Source organism: Prinia subflava, chromosome 6 (genome assembly GCF_021018805.1).
Source record: "Prinia subflava isolate CZ2003 ecotype Zambia chromosome 6, Cam_Psub_1.2, whole genome shotgun sequence".
Lineage (NCBI taxonomy): Eukaryota > Metazoa > Chordata > Aves > Passeriformes > Cisticolidae > Prinia > Prinia subflava.
Genome location: NC_086252.1, coordinates 13,678,523 through 13,705,862, shown reverse-complemented (window position 1 = coordinate 13,705,862; position 27,340 = coordinate 13,678,523). Strand labels below are relative to the sequence as shown.

The 27,340-nt window shown below is 48.4% G+C and overlaps 1 protein-coding gene across 6 annotated transcripts in view; it reads left to right on the top strand.

Annotated features, from left to right (window-relative positions):
* NRP2 (neuropilin 2) overlaps positions 1-27,340 on the top strand; it is an 88,687-nt gene that overhangs the window by 10,216 nt on the left and 51,131 nt on the right. For all 6 annotated transcript variants that reach the window (XM_063400368.1, XM_063400365.1, XM_063400366.1 and 3 more), the window contains exons 2-7: positions 1,891-2,068; positions 18,578-18,759; positions 22,990-23,220; positions 23,787-23,942; positions 25,815-25,984; positions 27,023-27,178. In XM_063400368.1, the coding sequence (XP_063256438.1) occupies positions 1,891-2,068; positions 18,578-18,759; positions 22,990-23,220; positions 23,787-23,942; positions 25,815-25,984; positions 27,023-27,178 (1,073 nt within the window). The remainder of the gene's footprint in view (positions 1-1,890; positions 2,069-18,577; positions 18,760-22,989; positions 23,221-23,786; positions 23,943-25,814; positions 25,985-27,022; positions 27,179-27,340) is intronic.

Below are 27,340 nucleotides of genomic sequence, written 5' to 3'. Positions count from 1 at the left end.
AAGAATGAATGTGTTAGAGGGCATGAAAAACATGGGAGAAACTGAGAGTTTTTTCGTGGCAAAGGGAGCCTTGCTGGCCCATGAAGGGCCCTCCTGTTGCCCTTGTTTTTGCACAGGACACGTGCATTTTCTGCAGGCAGCGTGCAGGCAGCAGGTTGTTTACTCAAAGTGCTTTTTTTCCAGGAAGCATCACTGCTGAGGGGTCCTGCCTGATTCCTGCTGCTCGCCTTGGCTCTGGTGAGAGGCAGTTTGGATGCAGGCAGGGATGTCCCTACTGAGAGCTGGTGGACTTGTGACAGCCTGGCAGGGGACACCCCTGGGACCTGGCAAACCCTGTGGCAGAGGAACAGAGCCAGACCCATGGCATGGGGCTGAGGCCACACAATCTGCACTGCCTTGCTTCTCCTGGGTGGTCGTGGGGCTTTGCAGCGAGTGCTGCTGTGCAGGGAGAGGAACATCCCTCGGGACCAAGGCAGTGGGGAACACTGTGGAACACACCCTTCACTCATGGAGCTGCTGGGATGTGTGGTTACCCTCCTGTATCAAGGGTGATGCTTCTCTGTGCCTTGGCTCCCTTGGGGATGTGGGATGTGCTGCAGCCTCCATCTCAGGGCGTGCACACGTGGGCCTTGGGAAAATCCACTCACACCCTCCCGTGTGTCTTGGGGGCTGTGGGGATAACCTGACAGTGGGGACATCCCATGAGGGTTTGCATCCCTCATTGTACCCCACTGCTTATTGTCAGGGAGGAGGACTTTCCACAGTGTGGGACCAGGGTCACCCTGTGTGCCTGGCAGCCTGCCCTACAGAGGGACGTAGGGTTTTGTTGGGTTTTGCCCATTTTGGTGGGGTTTGTCTGTTTTGCTGGATATGAGGAGGCAATGCTGTCTTCTGGGGGCAGCTGTCACAGCCTGTGGGCCTGGGTGCTGATACAAGGGCGTGTCAGGAGAGTGGGGGAAGCAGGACACACAATGGGGGCCCCATGGAGAAAGGGCTTTGGGATTTGTAGTGCACTATCAAGTGACCCCATGATGCAGATTTTCCTCCCAGCAAGAAATGCAATAATAAATTTGATTTGCAGCATTCATGAGATTAAATGTTTTTTTGATTATGAAATCACCCTCTAGGGCCTGTTCTAGCCCAAAGCTGAGAAAGCTTCCTCTGCTTACCACGCAGCCATTGCCAGCCATTTGTGGGCTAGTCCCACAAAACCACCACTGCTGATTATCTGTGTCTGCAGCTCCAGTGGATGGGTTAGCTTGCAAGTCTGCTGAGATGTATTTGCTGGGGCAGGCAGGCTGGGGAGGGAGAGCACAGCAAACAGAGAGGGGTTTTCATGGGGTTGCAGGCTGGGGCCAGGAAGGATGGCTGCTGTCCTTAGCTCTGCCACACAGTGTGAGCAGGCCTGGGCTCACCAGCATCCATGACGTGCCTCAGTTTCCTTCCCTGGAAACAGCACAGCTTTCTGCCCCCCTGCAGCTGGATTGAATTTGTAGTGTCCAAATTCTGGTGTCTCCTGAGGCAGCTGTGGGAGACTGACACACAGCAGCTTGCAGAGGAGGCAAAAGAAGGGATAAAATGAGGCAGCTCCAGATGATCTGATATCAATCTGTCTCTTACTTTATGGCTCTGTAATTGCCTTGGCAAGATCATTCATTTCTCCTTTCTGGTCTGTGTGAAATGTGGTATGTAAGTGTGGCAGGAGGTGGAGGGGAAAGGAGTATGTTTGTTCTGCAGAATAATTCTCCTTGCCCAGAGATTATTATCAACATTAGAGTGCCAAAGGGATGTCAATGGCCTGGAGAATGGTCTTTATCAGACCACCCCTATCAGTGGCCAGGGAGACCTGCTGTGCACACCTGATGCCTTGTTCCTTCTGTGTCTCTGCAGCTCAGCCGTGCGGGGGCCGCCTGAACTCCAAGGATGCCGGGTACATCACCTCGCCAGGGTACCCCAATGACTACCCCTCCCACCAGAACTGTGAATGGGTCATCTACGCCCCTGAACCCAACCAGAAGATTATCCTCAACTTCAACCCTCACTTCGAAATCGAAAAACATGACTGCAAGTAAGAGCCTTCCTCTTCCTCTCTAGTATATAGTTGCCTCCTCTTCTTGCTTTTGCCTAGTGATATGGGTCTTGTACTTCCTCCCACTTGAAATCAAGCATCACCCTGAGTCCCCACAGTGCTGCATCTCCTTGCCCTTAAGGAGCAAATGTTGTCTGTGAGGTTGTAAGATGCTTCTCTGGGCACACAGGATGAGCCTACTCCCTAGTTCTTTACTTTGCCTGGTACCTCCTGAAAGCAAGACCCAACTGGCTTTCAATCTGAGCTTGGCTTTGGTTAAAAGGCCACTTTTTTTTCTGTGTCGAGGTAGGCTCACTGTTCTTTTAAACCATGCTGGGACAGCAGAGCAATGTCCTGATGTGTAACTAGGCAGAGGTAGGGCAGAGAGCCCTGTGCCTGCAGACACAGATTCGGGCCAGGTCAGGCTGCAGGCGTGGTGGCCTGAGCTGTTTGGGCTGGATCTGACTTCCCACAGTACTTTTTCTGCTGTGTTTGGTAAACTGGGGGGAAGGGTGGTTTTGTTTGCTTTTTTCCCTTCTAAGAAAGGATCCAGAAACTAGATGTCTGGGAAAAACAATTAACAACTAGTGAAGAATAATTAATGGCATCAAAGGGCACCATAAAAGGCTGAGTTAATAACATGGTCTCAGCAGACATATAAACCTGTGGGTTTCATCTGGAATCCACAGCCAGCTACAGGGATGCCTGAGTGTGAAGGAGATTTGGGTCTCCTAAAACAGGCCTGACACAGCAGTCCTGCTAGATACACTGGTCCTGTTGATTAAAAGGGGGTTGCATATGGAGAGGGAAATTCTGTTTGTAAAAAAGGACAAAGGAACAAGGGAAGCATTTATGGGGCTGCAGAATCAGTCCTGTGGAGAACAAAGAATTCAGCATGGGTTTGATGATGTACTGAAGGTTATGAAGTGCAGAGCTGGATCCTCAGCTATCATAAATCAGCATAGCTCCTCTAAATCTAATGAAGGTGTGCTGATTGATGTCATTGGGGATCTTGTCACCCCCTACAGATAAAGCCTGGGCTAATAAGGCTTTGAACACCATGAACTCTCCCTGAAGTCACTGTGTGTGCAAGGTGTTTAGTGCTTTGCAGGATCAGGCCTGTGTATAAAGAAGGGAGAAGGTACAGAAAGGCTGAACGTGGGCACAGATGAACACAACAAGGCATTGCAGTGATGTGAGAATGAGACTGCTATCAGATTTTATTGTTGCTTGCACAGGCTGAAGTGCACAGCCTCCTCATAGCTAATGCAGTTGCCCCATATTCACAGTAATAAAAGCTCTATAGGCCTGTATTTGCAGTGTGAAGAGTATGCCATATGTGTTGACCAGGACAGTGTTGTGTGCAGGGCGGGCATCAAACTGGGCAGGAGCGACTCCAGTTTCTGTCTCTTCAAGGTCTCAGGCAAGCAAAAGCAGGTTGGTCCAAGAGCTGGAAATCCCCATGGACACCAGGATTTTCCTCCACCTGTAGGAAGATGTCAGTTTTAGCTCTGAGTATCTTGTGCAACTTTTGCTGTGTTTTGCTGCCTGTGAGACAGCGTTGTCTGGTCCCAAGCTGCAGGTGTATGTGCAGTAGGACTGCCTGAGCACTGGGGGTGTTGGTTATCCCTTTGCTGCTTTCTACTTTACTGTGGCAAGAGTGGCTGCTGTGTGGTCTCACTATTTCTCTTCCTGCATGTACATACACAAGGGAGCCTTTCTTAGAGTGAAACACGATTTATTCCCTGTGCAATAGAACTGGCCACAGCTGTGAGCTGAGAGCCAAGCTGAGACTTAGGGTGCCTGCTCCCAAAAACCAGCACTGAATAGGAGTGGGTTTGAAAGAGCTTCATGGACAGTGCTTGATAGGAAGCATAACAGAACAATGAAAACAGTGCATGATAAACATGGCCTGAAAGAAATGGATAGGAGTGAGATTTTTTTAAGTGACCGACCAGAAGGAGGCAAATATGGACACTGTGTAAAGCTTGAGCATTAATACATTACATTACATTGCAATACATTTATAATAGCTGACCATCTAGTGATAAATCTCATCTGAGTGTCAGAGGGATTTTTATGAAGAAGCAAAGACCTCATTGTATCTGCAGGTGTGAACCTTAACAGGAACAGGAGATCAGCATCAAAGACAGTGTCTCAGGGCAGAGCCCTCCTTCTGACATCTCATCATTAATAGAGAGCACATTCACATCAAGGTGACAGGCAGATGGGCTCCATGGAGGCACTCGATCTCTGGGCAGACAAGGTCCCCTACTCTGGTGTTGCTACCTGGCAGCTATTGGAGCAACAGAGGGGCCAGTCTGTGCTTCCAGTGCCAGAGGTAAACACCATAACCTCTTCCTCTGTTGCTTCTTCTTTCAGCATTTCATTTTACCTTATTAGGCTAAAGTTTCTCTCTCATAAAGCATAACATTTACATTCCTAAAACTCATTCAAAAGCCTACAAAAATGTCTCCAAAAGTCTTTTTAGTTTTACTGTGTCCCTTCTGGCCTTCCTTGTATCTGCTTTAGATTTCCCTTCGGGACAGGAGGCATTTCCTCCTGTGTTTTGTACAGTGCCTGGCACCCTGGGGACCTCTGAGGGAAGGTCAGTGATTTCCCCTTGACCAGCAGCTGGCCAGAAGGGGCCCATAAACCTGGTGTTGCCTAGATGCCAGAGCAAGAGCTGGCTGCAGAGAACAGCTTTGGCACCTGGAGGGTGGAAGGATCAGCCAGGGATGGACTCCCAAGGTGGCAGCCAGAGGTGGCTGCTCAGTGCTGCTTGTCACTATTGTTTTCTGCAGGCACATCTGGGCTTTTATTGTGTCCAGCTGCATTAAGGAGTAGCTGCACTCTATCACCACCATCAAGAAAGGAGTAATTTGGTGTAATTGAAGCCTGAGAACCTCTCTCTCTGAGTGCGGTATCTATGCTCCAAGGAAGTGTCTTGCTTTGGGAGCACGTAGGTTAAGAAAATTGGCCTCCTCCTGCTGCTGTGGCTGTTGTGCACCAGCAGGGATCCCTGTGGCAGGGAGGGTGTGCATGCTGTGACAGGGAGTACGGGCCCTGGGCCATTGTTCATGCTGTCCTGCAGCTGTGGGGCCACAGCAGCAATGACAGAGCCAAAAGGGAAGTTTGATGCTCTGATAAAAGATCTGCCAAACTATTCGGAAATGATCATGCTAGGGCCTGGCTGTTTGCTCCCCTCTGTGCTGCGAGTGCAGCTGTAGCTCAGGTACTGCACCCCATTGGTGTCTGTTCAATGAACAGGGAGGTGGCATCCAGTGGAAAAGGGCAGGCTGCTGCTGTGGTGAAATGTTTCCCCATTCTGTGGAATGGGGGTTGCTGGGAAGTTTTTGTGCATTCCGGGATTTATTTGGGATCCCAGGAGTGACCTGAACCATTTGCAATAGGTGGGCAACAGGGACAGCTATCCCCCAGCTTTTGCAGTCGTGTAGTTGAGCTGTCCACTCCTTCTTAATTGCCATTTTGCTGTTCTGTCTGCTCTGCTTGCTTGGAAAATCCAACCCCAAAACCTCAGCTATGCGTGAGTCATTGCATTTATGACCAACCACCTTTTCTGTTGTGCCACTGTCCCGCCGCTGGTCTTCTCTTTGGACGATTAAAATCTCCCTCCTGCGTTTGGCTGCTGACTGCCACCCCCAGCCACACTCGGCTGGTGCTACCAGAGGATTAGGCGGGGCGGTGCACACTCTGCAGCAGGGCACACTCCCTCCAGGCTGCGGTGGACGTGCTCATGCTTCCTCTGCCAGCAGAAGACCTTCCAGCTGAGTCATAACATGTGCTCCAGAGGAACAGCGTTTTTCAAAAGCCCCACTGGCAGTCAGACCGTACCCAGGGGGTTTTTCTGCAGCCATTTCCAGCCCATGCTGCTCTGCAGTCGGTGGGATCCCTGCCTGCGGAGGAGCTGGGGGCCCGCTGCCGTGGCTCGCAGCCCCCTCTGGTGGCACATGCCAAATGCTGGCCAAGGTTTCTGGAGACAGGGGCCAGGGACTCCCAAAATAGCCTGGAGATGGCAAACTGGAAATGGAACTGCAGTCAGGCTCTTCCTCCTGGCTTTGTGTCCCACTGTCAAGCCCAGAAGAATTCAAGAAAGGGGAACTGGAGCCACTATCATGAGGAAATTGATGCAGTGGTCACCGTGACCTCATAAGTGCCATAATGATGCCAGAGAGTTGGATCAAGCACAGCATCCTGATGTGTGCTGGATACAGGGCAGGCATGGCAGGAGCAGACACGACTGCTCCCAGCCTGAAGGGCAGAGGGAGCCAAGATCTGGCTGGGGAGACAGCACGCTCCTAATGCCCCTCTCATGGAGCACTGCTGGCCAGGGGACACTGGCAGCAGCACGCTGGTGTTCCCATGCCACAGCACAAAGGGTGAGACATGAGCTGGGACAGCCAGTGAGGGTCTCTTATGGCAGCAGAGCCATCTCCTGAGAGTACAAAAAGCTGGGCACTGGAACAAAACAGCTCTGCATTCTTCCTAGAGAGCCACAGACACTGGCTCAAATTCCTTTGAGCTGAGGTGGCAGGGAGAGCTGCATCCGGACTCAGAGCCCACAGCCAGCCAGGCAGCTGGGGGCTGCAACACCCAGCCTGCCTCTCTTGCCATCTCCTTCAAACAAGAGCATAATATTTCGAGAAGCCATCCTTCCATCAGTAAAGGTTAAGAGTAGACAAGGCAGCAATCATGGACAGCTAATTAGTAAGTGCTTTGAAAAGTATGCATAATTAGCTTATTAGTAAACATTTTAGAAACAATGCAGTTCATCTTGTGATTGGCAAAATGCTTAGAGAAGAGAAATACATTTGGAGCACTAGAGAATGCCAGGGGTTGGAGGGGCTCTTCGCTAGGATGTGAGGGAAAGTGGCTGCATCTCCTGAAGCACAGGAGGAGTCAAGCTTTAACTTTGCAGTGAGAGGAAGTCAAAGATGAAATGTTAAGGAAGGCATTTGCTTGCTCATACGTTTGTCGCATGGGTAGCCAGAAGCAACATTTCTAACGTACAGGAAATAATTCAGTCTGGGTAACATGACACTGCAGCTCAACTTGTCTTCAAATGAGCTTTTACTGTTTTCTAACTCCATCCAGCATCCGCTGTATGGTTCATAATTCCCATCAAGCCCGGGTCATTTTCCGAAATGGAACATCAATGAATGGGTTAGCTGCGACAGTGAGACCAGCCACATGAGTTCACAGCTCAAGGCTGTTCACATCCTTCTTCTCTGCTTCCCATCTCTGTTTGCTCTGTGGCTGTGCTTCTTTATGCCCCAGAGCCTTTCCCTGGAGGGACAGGCCCAGTCCAGGCTCTGCAGAAGGTGGTGGCCCCAAATACACTCTTGAGGGGTCTCCTATGACCCGCCAGCTCACTGACATCCGCTGCATAGGAGTCAAATCTCGTTTTGCACCTTGTTTCCTGTTGGCATGATGACAAACTGAGGGCCAGCTGGTGACACTGGGAACAATGGGATTAGAGACAGAGACCTCTCCCCCTCCTTCCTGCTGTTGAGGAGGAACTGGTAGGGGTGCTGGTGTACTCACTTCTTAGTCAGCCTCTCTGTGGAGCAAGGGAAGGAACAGGACCCCACAGCATCTGGAGAGGGAGCAAGCACAGGGCTGGCTGGGGTGACTCCTGATTGAGTGGGTTCAGAATTCAGCTAAAAGTGCCAGAAACACGTGCCCTTTTTGAGTAAACACTTTAAGCCACGCTCCAGCTCCGAATCCTTTGCATCTCTGCAGACCCGGCTCAGTGCAGATCTGTAGGATAGGAGCTGAGCAATACCTCTGGGATGCCTGATAGCCACAGTGTTGAGGTGCTCCTGCTTTCAGCAGAGCCTGAGGCCCTTGGCTATCTTTGCAACAGTGCTCCAGCCCACAATGTGACACCAGGTGACACCCTTCACAGAGGCTTATCCCAAACGTGTCTCAGGAACCTAAATAAATGTCTGTGGGACTATGAGTCTTGGTCACTTTTTTTGTTTTGCACAGTGGGCTTAGCAATGCTCTTCTGCATCATGGGTTTGTTGTCTGGATGCAGGAATTAGAAGGTTTAGTGAATGTAAGGGGAGTGCTAGAATGATATTTACAAAATTATCCAATTTTTTTGTAAAGGACTAGATGCAAAGCCCAGTAAAAGAGATGTGAGATTTTTACCTTGATTTATATAGGAGCTAGTTTAGCCTTTTAATGAGCAACTGTTTGACTTAGCTGCTTGCAGCTTTTATAATGGACATAGTCCCTATTGTCAGGCTGTAACAGGGGGCTGGCAGACTCCCCAGCAAACATCAGTTCTGCGAGTTGTGAGATTTGTGTTCTTCCTCTTCCCTGCTATTGATTTACTGTTCCTGCCTTGGTGAATCACTTAAAATTCCCTGTGTCATAAAGAAAAGAAGATCTGGGCATCTGCAGGCATAAAACCCAGTCTAGATAGCAACAGTGCAAAGCACACTCCCCTCCAAAGGCTGCTGAGCAGCAGCATCACACAGGAGCAGGTCAGAGTGCAGCAGAAGACCACCAGTTCATTCTCAGTCTTTTCTGGCTGGGTGTGAATTCTGCAATTAAATATGAATGCAAAATAAAAAGAACAGACTGCAAAGAGCAGACTGAAAAACAGGAGAAATTTGTGGTTGCTTTTGGCCAGAACTCAGCATAGAACATATTTGAAGGAACTGGGGGAGGTTAGGTTTTAGTCTGAGGCAAGTTCTCCGTTTCCTTTAAACCAAATGGCTGCACACCACCGTTGAATGGCAACGTAATAATATGTTGCAAACCACAGTCTGGTGATCCTGGAATTCCTTATAAGTTAATAGTAGTCATGGTCCACTAATCACAGCTAGGATGTTTTAAGCAATTGCCTTTGATATATCAGTTCAAACACACCATAGAAAGACTTCCTTATGCTTGCTTAGTGAGTAGATCAGTAGATCATTAGAAAGAGTGAATAACCTAGGGGTTTTTTGTTGGTTTCTCACCCAACTTCACTGCTAATCCTAAGGAATTCTTGGGATCTACATCCAGCCTTAGTGAGCAATCACGGTACAGCAGTATGATGTCTTTTTGAAGTAACACTGGGTCAGACATGCAGATATTATTGTTTAATGAATTCCTAGAAGCAGAGCCTGAAGCAGTGGGGTCTGGCAGCAGAAATTCCCTGCCAAAGACTTCATTCTGTTACAAATGGCAGAGGAACTAGCAGCGTGGCTTCTCGTGTTATGTGACTGCCCCCACTTTCTGCAGCAGTACAGAAGACACTGTGTGAGGAATCTTTTGAGGCAGAGTTCTGCTTTCCTGAGACAGGCAGCATTCATCCACTGGTGGTGAGAGAGCCCCTGTTGTCAGCCCCATGCCTGCCAAGGCCATGCTGCATGCAGGGTGTTTGCATGGGAAGTGCTCCACGTGTTAGAAACCTCCAGGGAAACCTCAGAGCTGGGGTTGTTGATGGATGTCCAACAAGAAGTGCTCCCCCCCTGCTCCACCGGCAGCACGAGAGTTTGAGGCATGTGCTCAGCTTCCTTCCTCTTCTGTGAGTGTTGGTATGAGGTTTCATTACATTGTTATTTTGCAGTGAGAAGGAAGGTGTAGTGACTTCTCTTTGGTAATACTGACGTTTGGCTGTTAATCATGGGCGGGAACGAGGTCTGGGATCTCCATCAGCAGAGGGGACTGACTCACCGTTGATCTGTGTTCACTGCATCTTGTCGAAGGTTTTTGACCCATTTGATTTCTTACGTTTTCTTTTGTGAAAACCCTCTGATTTTTCTGCCGTTCAGGAGCAAAACATCTCTCTGTCTTTCAATATGGCAGATGGGGATTTCTTCAGATGTCCAACAACTCAATTGAAGGAGACCTCAGGAGACCTCTCCCCTTCCCTGTCCCCCTTCTCAGCCTGTCTTTTCATCTGCAATCTGGAGATGTAAGGGCTATAGTAATAGAGTGTCAGAGGAAGTAATTGATTCATCACACGCCGAGAGAGGAGTCTGTTGCCTTTAGTGTCAATGGAGCTGAACCACAGCCTGGAAGGGTGAGGGAGGCTTGTAAACACTCCATGGCTGAGCTGGCAGGACAAAGCAGACACATTGCCACGGCTGAACAGGAGGGTGACACAAAGGGTTGCCTGAAAGAAAATCTTTCCGAACAAAGCAGTGGCAGGGTCCTTGTTTGTGGGAGAAACAGGGACAGTCCCATCCCCCTGCTCCCAGAGCATATTAAGGAGAAAAAGTACCTACCAGCCTCACGCTGCATCCCATTCCCTTGTCTCTGTCTCCCTCTTCTATCCTGATGTGGTTGCCTCTCTGACCTGCTGTCCTGGGCTGAGCTCACCTCAGGAGTATCAACCAGCCCGTGCCAGCAGCTAATTCCTCCCACACCCCCAAATAATCGCTGCTGTCAGAGAACCGTGTGAGAGGTCACTGCTGCTGCCAATGCACAGCAAGGTGTGGCACATGCATGGCACAGCCCTTGCCCTCCCTCAGGCACTGACTGTGCTCAGACCTGGCACTGTTTGGTTCAGATGGCTGTTGAGCTGCATGTGCCCGTATCTGGAGGAGAGAAGGGGGTAGGAGACACTGTGCTATGCAGTAAGCAAGGAGGGATCAGGCAGGTTTGGTGCACTGTTTGCCCCAGAAACAGCTCTTACTACAAGCTGGCAGAGTCAAATTGTGGGAATGCCCAAATAGTGGAGGCTGCTGGCCAGTCTTGGCAGCAAAGCTTTACTCACTTGTGTATCAGCTAAGGCAGGATCTGGGCTGTGAACAGGCTGTGTCTGAGAAAACGCAGGGTCAGAAAGTCATCCTATGGTGGGCCAGTCCCAGGGTGACCATCCATCATTAATGAGGGATGTAGACAGCCAGGAGGGTAAGGGTGGGCTGGTCAGGGTTCTGTTCTTACAACCTCCTTTATACAATTGGTGCTTAACGAGGTGTTTATTTCAGTTTTGTGCTGAAAAAAAGCCAGTGCAAATGAGTGATAGTGGAAAGCCCAGCTACCAAGCTCTGATCCCAGTTTTTACTCTTTCCTTTTTTACCTCTTTTCCTTGCTTTTCACTGTGTGTTGTCTCTAAGGCCATGACTGATACTGCACCAGCAAGGTGTGATTGGACATCTCCTCTAGGAACAGGACTGGCACAGCAGGCCATGTGAGCGTTCCCTAATCCTAATCAGCACCCTAGAACTTGGACAGCCTGACCTAAGCTTGTCTCCATCTATTTCCTGGGCTGTCAGACACTGGATCCCATCAGAAAAGGGAAATCTGTCCCCCCACTGCAAAGAGATCAAAGTGAGCATTTGCCCTTGCCTTCTGCCTGCTCTGCTGCTTTATGGCGGTAAATTTTCCTTTTGTGGTTGTTATCTTTTATTATATTTATTTTTTTCTTTCTGTTAGTGATCAAGTGCTTGTGAGTGGTGACAGTAAAATGACATAGAAACCAAAGTCTCATTTTTTCCACAGATGGATTGTAGCAGAAGGAGAAAAGTGCAAATGCGTTTTCTCAAGTGTCCTGCGTTTTGGGGTATGAAAGGGTTGTGAGTTGCTTCAGTTCCCTTAGAGCAGCAACAGAAGGCAGAATGCCATGGAAAGGGGGCTTATTCTGAACGTGCTTTATATATTTTATTCCTGAATTCACCATGGTTCTCCCCCACCAATGAACACCACAGACATCTCGCAACAAAAGACCCCTGTAGCTAAAAATGGAAGAGTGAGGAATTTATAGAGATGGTTTGGAGACAGAAATAAAATTACACAGCCATGTGTAACTCCTGAACAACAGCCTGCAGAAAACCCCCGAAGTGCACATTAGCACATCTCTTTTCTTATATAAGGGTGGGTTTTGCAGACATGCCCCAGATGAGAGCGCTTCTCCGCTCCGACGCGCCTTTCCGCAGCGATCTGGCAATGCAGCTCCAGGGAGGCAGCTGCAGATGAGCGGCAAAGCAGGGAAGCCTTTGCTCTCCTGTCTCAGGGGAGGGCAGCAGCATGCTAGGAGCTGAAATCCCCTCCGGAATCAGAACTTGCCTCAGGAGCACTTTGCAGTTATGTTTTATTCCTCCCTTTCCATGAAGTATTTTGGCTACTTTTTTCCCCCCCAAATAAGTTAGCAGTAACTGCTGAAAGCCTCTTCCCACCAACAGTGCTCACAAGGGGGTGAAAACAACAACCCAAAGAGTAGAAACAGAGGCTCTTCATAGCTTCCATTTTTTTGTCTTCAAGGCATTTTTGAAGACATTTTCCAATTTTATAGAGTTATTTTCTCTCCATCTTTATTTTTATTTTCTTTTTTCTTTTATTTTTTCCCCTTTAACTGGATAACTGGATTTTTTTCATTTCTCAGAAATTCTGGTCAGATTTTTTGAGGAGATAAGAAAATAATCCAAAGCACAGTAGAATGATTACAAACCCCCACAATACTGTGATTACACAAGACGTAATTGGATACAACAAATTGAAAACAAACTTCCGAGAAATCCTAAGCAGTTTTGCCTGTGCCATCGCCCCCCGACTCCCCCCACACCAGCCTAGCTCTCCCCCTGCTGCCACTGGATTTTTGTCATTTTAGTCACACAAATCCAGTGAAATCCCTTCAGATTCAGAGCAATTATAGCCCATTTCTCTCTGCTGTTGCCAGAGTCAGTTATTTCCATAAGGGCAAAACAAGGGCGAGCTCTACGAGCATCTTTCGCCTCGGCATAGGCAAAAATGGCCCCCAAAGGTTCAGACTGAGATGAGATCCATCTCTGTATTGTTCAGACACCCAAACCCCAGGTCTAGTCAGCAAGAGTGATTTAAAGTACTTCTAGAACAATTAATCCCATCCCAAGCTGGGTGTGAGAAATCTGCTTCCACTGAGAGCAGAGGACGTTTAGTTGGCTAAACTAGATGAGGTAGAGGCTCTTTACTTGTGTGCACAAATCCATATCAGGGCCTGTGTCTATGAGGACTGATTCTCTTCTCACACCAGGATAAATTAGGAGTGATTACCCTTAAAATGATGAGTTACACATGTGTAAAACCAGTTCAAGTCAAAGGAGAATCCAATTCATCTGCTGTATTTATAATTAATTACTCTGATTAAGGGCTGGCAGCTAAGATCAAACTTCATTGCTCTTGTTTCATCAGACAACAGTGGTGCTTGCCTCTGCTATCATGGCTGTAAAAAAAATCATTTAAAACTCCTCAGTAGCTTCTGGAACAATTTAACCTTTGAAGGGTATGTCCTGCAATTGCTCAAGATTGTGTAAACATCACGGAAAAGGGTTTTTTGTCTTTCGCAATGTAACCACCCATGAAATAAGGATTTGGTTGGAAGGTGGCATATAAAAGAGCATGAAGATGGGTGGTGACACAGGAAAAACGACTAAGCCAGCTAGCATGTAATGGACATTAATTCTAGCCACCTCTTGATTGCACAATAAGCACAGAGATGCTGGTTCACCATTTCTTAACTATCTCTATACTGCAACCGCTATTTAATTCTAGGAAACTGCCTGTTCTTAGAGGATGTTCAAAAAAATCTTATCCTTTTTATAACAATTTCTGAGAAATAAATCTCCAACCACCTTTTTTCAAAGGGGGAACAATTGCATTTACTAGCTCCCATTGTGGCTATGCACAGGCTATTCCCAGCTACTTGCAGAATATTAACACCTGCTGAATTGCACTAGAATTGTAGCTCCTCTTTCTCTCCTCAGCAGATGCATTCAAGACACAGTGACATACGGTTCAAGCAGATCAGAGGTCTTGAAGGCTCAGGTCAGCTCTGGGCATTCCCAAATTTAGGGTTGTTGGCATGCAGTCTGTACCTATTTGTCTCCCTGTCTATCTAGGCCAGATTTCCCCAATATATAATCTCTCCAGTCAAGACTGCCTTCTATTCTCGCCTATGCTGCAAACTTCCTGCGTGACCTTGGAGCAGACACTGCTCCTCTCTGCCTTCCTACCTCCCAGGGTCTCGTGAGGATCCCATCGTTACTGTTTGCCAGCTGCAGTCAGGAGCCCCATGGAAACGCCTATAAATAATAGCTCCAAATTAAACATTGGGGAAGTTCAGGTTAGAGCCTTGCCTCTCTCTCCACTCCTGGCAAGCACTGGAAAATGGGCTTGGCTGAGTGCAAGTCCTCACCTACTTCAAATCATAGCTCTGGAGAGAGACAGAGAAAGCTGCCAGCTAGGTCAGAGCTTGGCCAGTCCTCCCTAGGCTTTGAAGCAAGGCTTGCACAAGTTTATGTATTCAGAGGACTCATGATACAGCTGTGAACATATAAATAATCTGTTAATATAAATTATTTGTTTCTCCCCATCCTAAGCTGTTGTCCCTGCAATGCCCTTGAAGCATGTTTCAGAGGGGAAGGACTCAGCATCTCGTGGGACCTGGGGATGAAGGTCAGCGGGGTTGTTGATTTGGTGTTCAGCAGTGTGGGTCACTAAACTGTTTGTGTTGAGTGTCCCTCTGGAGAGCAGCAGCCAGAGGAATGCCACAGGACTTTCGGGTGCTACTCCCCAGATAGGCTGTAGTGTTTCTGGAGCTCAGCAGTGCCTGGGTGGGCACCTGGGAGGTCTGTCCTGGCCCCGGGGGATCATGGAGCACAGCTCAGTGGTCAGGGAGCAGATTAGCTATTTCGCAGGAGAAAAGGACTGAAAAGCTAGAGGTCTTCTCGTAATCGCTACAGCTGAGGCTTGTTTGCCATTGTTGCACCTCATTTGGGGAGCCAGCAGAAAAGTGACTTAGGAAAAATAGAAAGGAAAGCCCGGGAAGCAGAGGGGCTGACTGGAGGAAAAAGCAAGCAGACAAGCATGAATAATACAGGCTGTAGAAGTGCTTTATAATTAGTTTGTAAAAGCTCTCTTAACATCAGCAAAACACTTTCTGCTAAAAAATATGTAATTAAAATGCAGCAATATTTGTAAGCATTGTACATTTTTCATTTAATTCTGTTAAACAACTTCAAGAAGAGCATCTAAGCCTTTTATTTCCCCTCTTTCTCAGCCTCCATTGTCTGGACAGTTAAAAGCACTTCAGCATTGCCTCCCAGTCGCAAAACTCCCTGGTGAAAAGCTGCTTGAGGTGGTTTCAAACCAACTCACTGGCCTTCTCACTCAAGTGGCAGCTCAGAATGTCCTGCCATTGTGCCATTGGAGGAGCAGCCAACTGTGGTCACCCTTCCTGCAAAAGAGGAGTTGGTTAATCAATTGGTTATACTTGTGGGTTACAGAGGTTGCACCCTGCCCTCACATGTTTATGCTTGGCTTGTTGGAGCAGTGCCTAGGAGGGGAGAAGTGGCCATAAATGTGCTTGGAGATGGCAGCTTTCCCAGTGGAGGTAGTGCCAGAGAGGTCAGCCCACAAGAATGTTGGTGCATGTTGACTGAAACAATGAATTTGGTTATATGAGTGAAATGCAAATTGCTGGGCATTGTATGAGACAGTTTGAACAGCATTGCAGCATAAATGTGTCCCACCCAGCTGTGCCCTAGGCCGTTGCTATCTGAAAATAAAATGGTTAGAATAGAAAACATGGTTGGGTTTTCTTCCTTCCAATTTTCTTATTTATCACAAGGGAAGAAGAAAGACTAGAAACCATGCTTAAGCCTAAGAGGAGCAAAGATTCAGCCAAACTGGATCGTAACATGTCCAGTGACCCGGAATGAGGAGAATGGGGTTTATCAGTTTGTTTGTTTGAGGGCCAAGGCATGGACATGACTGAAGCGCATGGTTCCAAAAGAATCTGTGGTGGGGATTAGCTGGCATTCTTGCTGAAGTTTGGAAGTTTAACAGTTTTGATTGGATGTCTTTGGTGTTTCATTTTGAAAGCCTAAAGCTTAATTGCTGTGATGGAGAGGAAGTAGGAGCTCCTGCTCATCTTGGCAGGTGCTATCTCCCAAGTGGAATACTTCCCCAATTCACATTCTGTTTACATGACCCAAAGAAAAGGGTTTGCCTCATGCAGAGCAGAGGACTTGGGCCAAGATTTTTTAACTGGGGAAGAAAACTCTTACACATTTATATTAATTTTACATTTGGCAAAAAACGTTTTCCTGATCTTCTCTTAAGGGCTTTATTTCAGTTGTTTTTAACATTTGATTTATTAAGGATTAGGTCCAGTATGAGAAAACTAAGTTGGATGCTTGAATGAAGCCAAGTAGAGCTTAATTTAAAAAGGCAACTATTTCCTGATGATTTACTTACTAGATTCATTCTTTTAATTTTCCATTTGCAGATTGCCCATGAGCAGATTGCAACATTCCCTATTGTACGTATTATTGGAAATCTGTCACCCATTCAATAAGCAAAAATTTCTTGGTCCAGAACTTGTTTCTGAACTTCCAGGGCTGCTACAGAACTGGGTGGCTTGAGGAGCCGTGTGAACAGCACCAGGATTTTTGGTGTGCTAGCTACAGCAGAAGCTGTGATCATTGCCATCAAGTAGCTGAAGCCACGCACTGTATTGGCGAGGTACAACCCCACGAGGACACAAACAGATGTGATTCCCTGGGATGCAGCTAACCTCTGCCTGTGCATGAAAATGGCAGCTTTTACAGTCCACTCCATTAACTGTGTTTTGCCAACATTCATGTTTTGCCAAATTAATTTTTTGCCACTCACTCCCAATTTCACTAGTAGCCAGTAGTTCTGCGGCACAGATGTGCACTTCAGACATGGAAGGGCTGCAAGCACGCTGAAAGCAAGTAGTTATTTAGAGAACAAAATGTCCCCGCTGTTTGCTCAGTACTACTTTAAACAAATAGACAAACAAGGAGGAAAAAAATCTACTGAGAAGAAGCACTAACACTGCCTTCTATGTTCCTCCTCCCTAGAGAGACGGTAGGATGAAGCCACACATGATGGACATTAGTGGGGTCAGGCAGGGGGCTGCTGACTGGTGTCAGGGTAATAAGGGGTCACGAGGTGATTTGGGCTAGGCAGAGCTGAGGAGAGAGCAGGGCGAGAGATCTTCATTTGCATTGCTGTGTGTCCACACACCAGCTAAGCCAAATGCTCCTCCTTTTCGAGTGCCAGTTCTCCAGACCGCTTGGATTTCACCTTGGCCAAGCCAATTGAGTCTGTAATGAGGTTAAAGGCTGGGCGATTGCAGCTAGTTGAGTGCTCGGTCCACCGTAGACAGGATTTTATCTGCAGGCATTTTGCTTCTGGCTCTCAGCCTGATTTAGTCCCAGAAAGGAGTGAAACCAAAGCTGTCTGGGCCATCTTTCTTTGTGGAGGAGCACACTAAGTTCCTGTAAGTTTGTTTTGAGGTTGTTGCTCGCCGATATGTGCTTTGCAGAACGGGAATGAGTCACATGAGGATCATTCTATATCCAGCAAGCTACTTCTCCTTTCAACTCTCCATTCCCAAACAGAAGATCTTGTGACAAAGAAGAAAGGCAGATTCCTGGCAGCCTGGAAATGCTTTTTTCCTCCCTGGCCCCGTGAGAAGAGCTGTAGCTTGTTGTTCAAACAGGTTGATACAAAGCAAATAAACAGTCCTAGAGAGCTGGTCACTTTCTGTAAATAGCAGCATGCTGGCCACAGAGGAGAGGGGCGGGAGGACGTGGGTGTTAGAAAGCAGCTGAAGAACAAGATGTACACGTAAAAGCTGTTTGTTTCTTCAGAGCACGCACAGCCTGATACTACTACCTTGCCTACTCATGGCCTAGAAAATATGAAGGGATCTGTGGCAGTTTCCCCTTCCAGCCAAGCTTTGCAACAAGCTTTTGTCTCTGCACCAGGAGACAATTCTTCTAACCCTACACATTTCTCCCCCCAATCAGTTAGACACCCAGGCCCGTGGGCAGGTGGAACATCTTCAGGTAGGGTTTAGGAAAGGCAGGTTGCAGTTACAGGGCGTATAGCAATAGCAAGTGTGGGTACCCAGCTCTTACACAAAGCCTCATCCACAGAAAATCTTCATTAGCACTTAATAGAAGAGGACTAATATTAATGTCGAAGTGTTAAGTGAGTGTACTTGCCATGCTTGCTAAAGGACTGATATGTTGTCAGTGCACAAAATAGCTCCTGCTCACATGGATTGAACATTGACAGTCTCACGCTTGGTGCGTGCTTAGCCAAATCCCACATGGATACTGGAATAAAGTGAGCTCTGCCAAACAGCACAATGGCACTTCAGAAGAGAGGTCAGGGGAGGAGAGCAGCCCCAGGAGAGTTGTATCTGAGCTTCTCCCATGCCAAAGGAGTTTTGTGGAAATAGAGGTAGAGTGTGTCCTAAATTTTGCATGTTGGCTGTGAAGGTGAAGCGGATATATGTGCAATAAATTAGAGATGTGAATGGCAGCAGAGGAAAGGACCTAAACATAGTCAGACAAAAGAGAAAAAGTGTTTTGGGGTCTGTGATGTGGTGTGAATAAGAGAGTCACAGGTACCTGTGTGGAAGACATTCTGTGAAATGTGCAGACACCAAGAGTGTTTTCTGTTTGTGCCTGGTATCCTGAAGCATCTCCCTGACAGATGGCTTCCCTGCCATTTCACCTTCCTCCGCAGGTACGACTACATCGAGATCCGCGATGGGGACAGTGAGGCGGCAGACCTGCTGGGCAAGCACTGTGGGAACATTGCACCTCCCACCATCATCTCTTCTGGCCCCTCTCTCTATATCAAGTTCACCTCAGACTACGCACGGCAAGGTGCCGGCTTCTCTCTGCGCTATGAGATCTACAAGACAGGTGAGTGTCTGAGTCACTGCCTGTCTCCCAGACTGTTTGACACAATTATCTTCATCTTGAGATGCCTTTGACCACTTTTTCAATGTGATTTCTAGCATATTTTCCAAAGATAAAGGACTTTTTTTTTTTTTTTTAATGTAAGCAACTCTGTGCATCACATTTGCAAGAAGGTCAAGGTGTTAGTGTCACATGACAGTGCATTTTTGGATCACAGTGTGGCAATTAAAGCAGAGTTCCTCCTTAAATGCTCTATTGTATTAGAGGACTAGAAACATACACCTTTACTCCCCAGCATGTCCTGAGCTTGTTAGGGTGCTAAAAGGGGATTGTCCCTCTGTTAGAAGTGCATGGAGCTCCCCCTCTTGTGGAGTTATGATTCAGGGTTGATCAGTGATGCTGTGTTTTCTCTCCACAGATGTGGGGTTTTTAACTAGGGAGCTCTAGTTTTCAGGTGATTGCTGTCAGCAATGCTGTCAATGTCTGAGGCAGCATCCTTCCAGGCTGATATACGAGGAACTGTTCATAATTCTGTTTAATACTGAACTATTATTGAGGAAAGGAAAATCTGCTCTAAGCCCTTTTAATAGTGTTTCTGTCTAAATATTTGCCAGAATTTTGTGCCTGAGAAGAAAGAGGCTTGAAGAAATAGCCCCTGCTCTGTGTGCATGTGAGAGAGGTGTTCCTGCATGCTGAGGGAACAGGAGAGTTTTGCGTGGGCACGCAGGCACCTGCCCTGCGCTGCATTCCTTTGGTGATGTGTTGGAAGACAACACACGTGGCTTTCAGTCATTGCATCCAGCACAAAAAAAAAAAAAAGTCTGTGCCATGGGAAGAACTGAAAAGGAACACAACAGGGTTGCTTATCCAGCTCTCTGAAGAAAAGATGGGGAGCACAGGCAGCAGTGCCCAGGGGCTCTGGGCCAGCTGTGTAGCAGGCAGAGGTGCACAGACAACCTGGCCATAGATAGATGTGAATGTGGAGACTTTGCTGCAGGAGAATGGGACTCCCCATGTTCATTGTGAATCAATGAGGACAGGACAGGGTGAAGGTTCAGATGGATGAGGAAAGTGCTGTTGCTGGCGGTTGCCTGGATTGCATTACTGGCCTTTGAGTTGTTGTGCAGCCAGCTCACCACCACCGTTAGTTTATGATTAGGGTGCAGATTAGTCCTGAAAGTTTAGTAATTTAGCCAGATATTGAGGTTTGCTAAGGCCAGTTGCTGTCACAGAGGATGGCAAAGAATACAGGTGGGAAGATGCACCACAGCCCCGTTTGCCTCTCTTTCCCTGCTCACACCTCCCATGAGCCCAGCAGGCTGTGCTGGGTTGTGCCTGACCTCACACTGCATCCATGCCCTGACTCAGGGCACGAGGCCGTGTGGGGTGGTCCAGCTGCTGAGGTGGGCCACCCATGCTGTGGGAAGAGACAGCAGGCAGGAACCCTGTTGGTCTGGTTGGGAGACAGTAAAGGACCAAATTTCTGAGGAAAGAAGTTGGGAGGGAGGGAAAGGAATCAAGGACTGATCTGGGAGAGAGCAGGTATTGGATGGAGGATGGAGCTGAGTTTGTGTCCCTCGATGTAAGTCTCTGCAGTACTGCCCTCAGGTCTGAGGTGGTGCTGAGGCTCCTTTTGCCACCCCTACCCCTGCAGGTAGCCATCCTCTCCATATACAGCCACACTTTCTTACAGCCCACGAAATCAAGCCTGGCAAGGCAGCTTTTGGCACAGGAGTGTGGATGAGCCCATGATCCGGGAGCACTCCCAGCCCACATCTGCCCAGCCCCATTCCCCGCAGAGGGTGGTGGGCAATGCTGGCTGCAGGGCTGCTGCAGTACAAGGAAACCCTGCCTTTGGTTGGCAGGCACGAGCCAAGTTTCCATCCGAGCTGTCAGGGTAACCAGCAAGGGTGTCACTAGCTTTAAAGGTCATCAGATTGTCATTGTCCACATCAGTAAAGGCAGCAGTGGCTGCAGATTCCTTCTGTCTTCAAGGTGACCTAAAAAACCAACTCTTTTCAATGGAGCATTTCTTTCCCCACCTTGTGCTGAATTTCCCTTATCACGGTGTGAGAAAGGAGCAATCTGCATACAAACAACCGCATACCAGTGTTTGAATGCCCCGATGGGTATCACTCGGCAGTCTGCGGGCTGACAGGAGCCCCTGCCCTGGCTGGTGCAGCCTCCCTGCTGCTCCCTTTGTGAGTCAGTGCGGCAGGGCAGGGCCGGCCTGAGCTCTCCAGCGCCGGGCATCAAAGTCGCCTCTCAGGCTGGCCCGTGCTGCCGAAGCCAGCATGACTCCCGTTGATTATCTGCAGCTTCCTTAGAAAAAGCTGATCATTGTGTTTGCTGCTATTAGCCAAGATGTAGACAAAGATGCCAAATGCGATAAGAGGTAACTGTTGTCTAGTGTGGTGACATAGTTACATCTTGCCTGTCTCTAGAGGACAGTCCCTGACTCTGGGTTTAGCCTTTGATTTTCTCCCTAGCTCGGAGCTTGGGATATTTTCACTGTTTATCTGTTTGTCTTTCAGGTTGTTTGGAATGAAGTACACCCTTATCCCTGTTCATGACATTATGCTGCGATTTGTGTTTGGCCTTTTTTTTTTGCCTCTGCGTTTTACCCCACAGGTTCACACCAGAAAAGCTGGCTGCTTCATTAGGTAGTCAATTAAGAGCCTCTCCTGAGCAGCTCTCCAGCCAGACACTGCATAATGCAGTGTGAGATCCTGCTATTACTGCGAGCTGCTGGCCTCACTCTGTAGGTTAATGCTGAATTGAATAACAAGTCTCCCATTAGTCCTGGGAAGGCTGGTGCTGCCTGGAAGAGCCAGAGCAAAAGGGTTTGTGGAGGAGAAGGAGAGTGTCCCAGTAAAAGTGCAGCACAAACCTTTGCGAATGCTAGTGCCGGGTTGCAGCAGTGGCCAGCAGCCTCTCTAACACCCCCTTTCTCCTCTGTTAGCTCCAGGCTGCAGATTTCTGTTGCCTATTGTCCTGGCAAGGGTTTCAAAGACACCGTGGTATGAATATGACACAAATTCCCCTTTCCCCAACCACCCGAGGCACCTTGGCTGTATGAGAGGGGGCACCGAGCTGGCCCGGCTGCAGCTGAGGCCAGTGCTGAGGTCAGCAATAAATAAGAGGCAACATTGTCTGTCCTCCCCACCACGCAAAGGTCTTCCTTAAGGATAGAAATAACTTGCATTTCTGGTATGGATGGCTCATTCTGTGAAAAAGAGGGCTCTGTTCCTGCTCTCAGCAGAGTCCCCCCTGCCACGGTCTCTGTTATCCCTGCTCTTAATGTGGCCACGCTGTGGAAACGTATGCTGGAGCTGGCCCCTGTCCCTCGTGTGGGTCTCAGGGGGGGCTGCAGGCTAACTGTGCACTTCCCAAGGGTTTGCAGCAAACAGTGGAGACATTGGCATCCTCCCACAGCCCCTTTCACTGTGTAAATATTTGTGCTTCCGGATTTTCTCGAGAGGAAACTGAGGCACAGATATCTGTGCTGGAAGGCTGGAGTTTGCAGGAGACTGGCCCATGGGAAGAGCCTTTCCAAAGAGAATACATCCCGTTACTCCTCTCTGCCCCATCCCAGGCAGATCCTTCCCCAGACACAGCTCCCCCATCAGACCTGGGGCTGCAGTGGTGCCTTGCCTGCCCAGCTGCAGGTTGCAGCTGTGTCCTGAGTGCTGTGCATGGCAGCTCCCTGCGTGCCAGCCAGCCTCTCTGCAGGCTCTGGAGCAGCACACAGGTCTGCCAGGTCAGTGTTTGGGGGACAGGTTAGACTGGAAAGGGCCAGCTGGGGAAGACAGGCTGGCTTGGTGTGGCCTCCCTGTCCACCACCACTGGTGTGAGGGACAGGGATGTGGCAGCGTGCTGGCCTGCCAGATCACAGCAATGGCTTTGGATAGGATTGCTTTTCTAGTCCTGTTTTGAGGTAATTGTCAGGAGGATCAGCAGTGGTGTATAGATTATGTCTGCAAAGCTGTCTAAGGGATTTCAAACCATGTTGTCCACTACAGTGACCTCATGGACCTTGTCTCTCCACCTGTGGAAAGCTTTGAAAATCAATGTTTCACTTCTCGCAGTAATTCCCACAGCTCTTGAGCTGCAGGACATTTCCGGAAGTGAATACACAACCCTACTAAACTCAGAATGGGGGTTCTACAGTGTCAAATTGTGGGCATTAAGCTTCATTTTTGCTAAGGCTTTGGGTTTTTCCTGCTGCTACAGGCTCTGAGGACTGCTCCAGAAACTTCACTGCCTCCAACGGCACCATTGAGTCCCCGGGTTTCCCTGACAAGTATCCACACAACCTGGACTGCATCTTCACCATCATTGCCAAGCCAAAGACAGAAATCCTCCTCCACTTTCTGCTTTTTGACCTCGAGCATGACCCACTGCAGTCAGGGGAAGGAGACTGCAAGTATGACTGGCTAGACATCTGGGATGGCATCCCTCAGGGTAAGCCACGGGGTGCTGCACTGCTTTCCTTGGCCCTTTCTGGTGTCTCACAAAGCTCCAAAACTTTCCTTGGCCCTTCCTGGTGTCTCACAGAGCTCCAGTCTGTGTCTGAGCACCAAGGGTGCCTAACTTCAAGGGTGGCTGCAGCCTGTAACCTGCCATCAGGGCACTCCGTGGCCAGCTTGGGGACAGTGTGCCTGCAGAAGGCTGCGTTCGTTAAACCACAAACTACTGCTCTGTTGTAATCACTAATGTGAAAAGCCCCATGGGACACTCCAAACACCAGCAGTTCTCCCTCAGGGAAGGGCAGTGGGTTCGTGCAATGATGGGAGGACCTCCCCACCTTATAGCAAAACCGAGAAACAGAGCATTCTGGAGCATTTCCCAGCAATTGCAGAGCAACGCCTGCTGCAGTGGATATTTCTGCACTGCATGGCACCGGGCCAATGGATATAAAAAACAGCCCATCCCCAAAGCCTATCGTTTTATCCTGATCAGCAATGTGCTGGTGACCCAGGAGGCCGGTGGAAAAGCAGCTTTTACCCTCGCTGCTCTTTCTTTTGCAGTCGGCCCCTTGATAGGCAGGTATTGTGGCACCAAGATGCCATCGGACATCCGCTCCACCACCGGCGTCCTCTCTCTCACCTTCCACACTGACCTGGCAGTGGCCAAGGACGGTTTCTCTGCTCAGTACTACTTGATCCACCAGGAAGTCCCAGAAAGTAAGTTGGAAATGTGTGTGTATGACTCAGTTGTGTCCCCTGTGTTTCCTATCTTTCATTTGGCATATGCAAGAGTGGAGCAGGCAGAAATGTGTCCAGGGGCTGGTTCTCCAGCAGCAGTGCAGACAGCAGTTTATCTTAGGTCTGTTCTCTCTTTCTGATAAAAGTAAGATTTCAGTAAGAATTTCACTTTCTGACCTTTTGTTGACTTTTCACTTCCTTGTGAAGTCTTCTCAATCCCTTTCGGGTTAGAATCCTTCATGTATGTGCTCAGCCCAAAGGATTTAGGGGAAGACTTCAGCCCAGCATGTGCAGCAGATTCATTAAAGCATGGGGGAAAATATGTACACACTCTCTAGTTTCCCAGAAATTCACAGTCCCAAACCACAAATCGGAATTTCTTGGCTGTCAAATTAAAGACTGCTTAAATCTTTAAGAATTTCAAGCTCAAATTTGTTTTATAACCCTTAATAAGGGAGGTAAATTGATGTGGAGTGAGGGAGGATTCATTTTGAGAATGAAGAGCATTTTGATTCTTTGTGATGACACTTGCAGGCAAGGAAAGGTTCCATTTGTTTTCCCATGGTATTTTTGCCTCAGAGCTACTGTTCTTGACCTCTGTTCACGGTGAACCTCTGATAAAACAGAAGCCTTCAGGAAATCCCTCAGCCCCAGAGAAAGAGAGGGAGGCCCTAACCTGCCACTGAAAGCCTGTGACAGAGAGCAGGGTAGAGTAGGGATTGTGCAGCACCAGGGCAGCAGGGTTACAACCTCTTACTCTGTGAATTGAGTAAGAGATGTTCTGCTGAGGCTGTGAGAGTTAAGAGACAAGCATGAGCTCTTCACCATTACCTATTGCCACACTCAGTTATCTGTTCTTTAATCCCTTTTCTGTTCTGGATTTGGAATTAAGATGTTGAACACAAAGCTTGAGAAATCAAGCACAAGAGCCTTTGTTAAACTTCTAGGCCTGTTTTCATTTATGGTGGTGTAAATTGAAACTTTAATAATAGCATTGACATCCTAACTTGGCCCATCATTTCCACCCAAGGTTGACTCAGCCACATTAAAAACACAGGCAGTTTGGTGGAGCCCCGTTGGTTTAAAGCAGCAGCACGCTTGGACCCATGTAGTATTTTCTATCACTGTTTTCTTTGCTATTGTTTTTACAGGACAGCTGCCATAAAATAGATGAGACGTGCCATAAAACTGAGCTAATTGTGACTTTTAAAGCCTTAGAAGTGAGGAGAACCAAAGAAAAACATAGCAGTCTTCCATAGATTTGTCTGGTTAATCCCTATGGGCCTGATACCACATACAGGGCATGCAGATATACACAGACACGTACACATGTGCATCCCTGCTCTCACATGCACACAAAACCCTTAGAACTGCCCATTCCTGATGTTCCTGCTGGCAACAGCAAGCACTCTCCTAATGTGTCTGTCTGTATTCCTTGCCTTCTGTATTCCTTGCCTTGTCAGTGCTTAGTTTTCACCTACAGCCTTTAAGAAGATGTGAACCTTGTGGCAAGGGTGCTTAGAAACATCTTGGTGGAGGTGAAGGGAAGAAAGGGACACAATTGTGTCAAAACTGAGCAAAGGTGAAGAAGATAGAGACAGGCAGAAAGATCCAGACTGTACTGGTGTTCAGAGGGCCATGCAAACACAAAGCTGCCTTACCTATAATTTTTCAGTGCCATCTGTGAACACACACAACCTGCAAGATGGTGCAGACCTGTTCATCTTTCCAGACAGGCAGCTTTGCTCAGGTTAGCTGGAGAGATTAGTTCAAGGCTGGCTTTCACCTGGGGATGAATTACTGAGACTGTAAACCAATCTCTGTGTATGTGTGTGTGTGTGTCTGCTCTAGACTTTCAGTGCAATGTGCCTCTGGGGATGGAGTCTGGCAGGATCTCCAACATGCAGATCAGTGCCTCCTCCACCTACTCAGATGGGCGATGGACCCCTCAGCAGAGCCGGCTCAACAGTGATGACAACGGCTGGACCCCCAATGTAGACAGCAACAAAGAGTACCTCCAGGTACCTTTCCAGCCCCCTCTCCTCTTCCCCCACCAAATGGAGTGTCACGCTGTTAAACTGACCCTTGGCCATAAGGCTTGTTGAATTTTTTATTGCCTCTGTGGCTCCTGGGGAGCAAGCAGCAGGGGAGCTGCAGTGCCTCAGTGGAATGCAGCAGGCTGGCTCTCCCATTAGCTTGCCTGCACAAGGAGTGACTCCAGCCGCTGTCTCTGTCCTACCCCTCCTTTCTGCCCAAACCTTGATGGACTTTCCATTAGACTGACAGAGACTGAGAGACCTCTGCCACTTACAAGGGCCACTGACTCTGCCGCTGGCCTGAGGACCAAAGTCTCCAGGGGGTGCATAGAATAACAACTAGAATAATATTTATCTCATCAGTGATGCAGGGAGCGTGAGCGGGCTGATGTCAGGCGGGGGGCTGACAGAGCAAAGGTTTCCCTGGGAGCTGCTGAGAGCCACAGAGTGTCCGCACACAGCTTCTGGCTGTGTCACATCGCCGGGAGACACTGCTTGCTAAAGGGCACTACGAGCAGGAGGTGCTGAATGTCATTGCCTCTAGCAGGCGTCTCATTCTTCATTCATGGCAGGGCTACTAAGCCAGCTCTGCTGACCTTTCTCAACCCATGTTGTAAAACAAAACAAAAAAAAACCAGCAAGGGAGAACCAAGAGCTGCAGCACTTGCTAATTGGATATCATGCTTTTATTTTACATGGAAAAAGTCAGTCTCTGTCCTGCTTTAATGGACGTGCGCTTCTGTGCAGATCCTATTGCTTGGTCTGAGGCAGGAAGAAGGCTTTGTGATGCTCCCATATAAACAGCCATCGAGATCCTTAGCTGCTCTTGTCCCAGGATCCTATCATGCTGAAGTCAGCCCTGGGAAGGGTTGTGGCTGTTGAGCTGTGCACCCCCAGATAGAGTGAGACGGGCTGAATTTGCACCTTTTTGTTTTTCAGAGACAGAGAGAGGAACTAATTAGCCCCTCTCTGGACTCTCAGGTGGTCACCACTCTCTTTCTTGTCCCTTTTTCCCCTGGAAAGGTGGACCTCCACTTCCTGACTGTGCTCACAGCCATTGCCACGCAGGGTGCCATCTCAAGAGAAACCCAGAAGGGCTACTACATCCGTACCTACAAGTTGGAGGTCAGCACCAATGGGGAGGACTGGATGATGTACCGACACGGGAAGAACCACAAGGTAATGTCCTTTTCGTCTCCTCTGCCTGCACCTTGGTGAGTCTCACATCCTACAAGAGGGAAGAGAACTGAGAGATTTTGCAGGCCCAGAGGGTTTAATCCATGAGGGACCCTTTTTCTGATGAGGGTAAAAGACTGATGATGCACTGAGCAGAAATAGTCC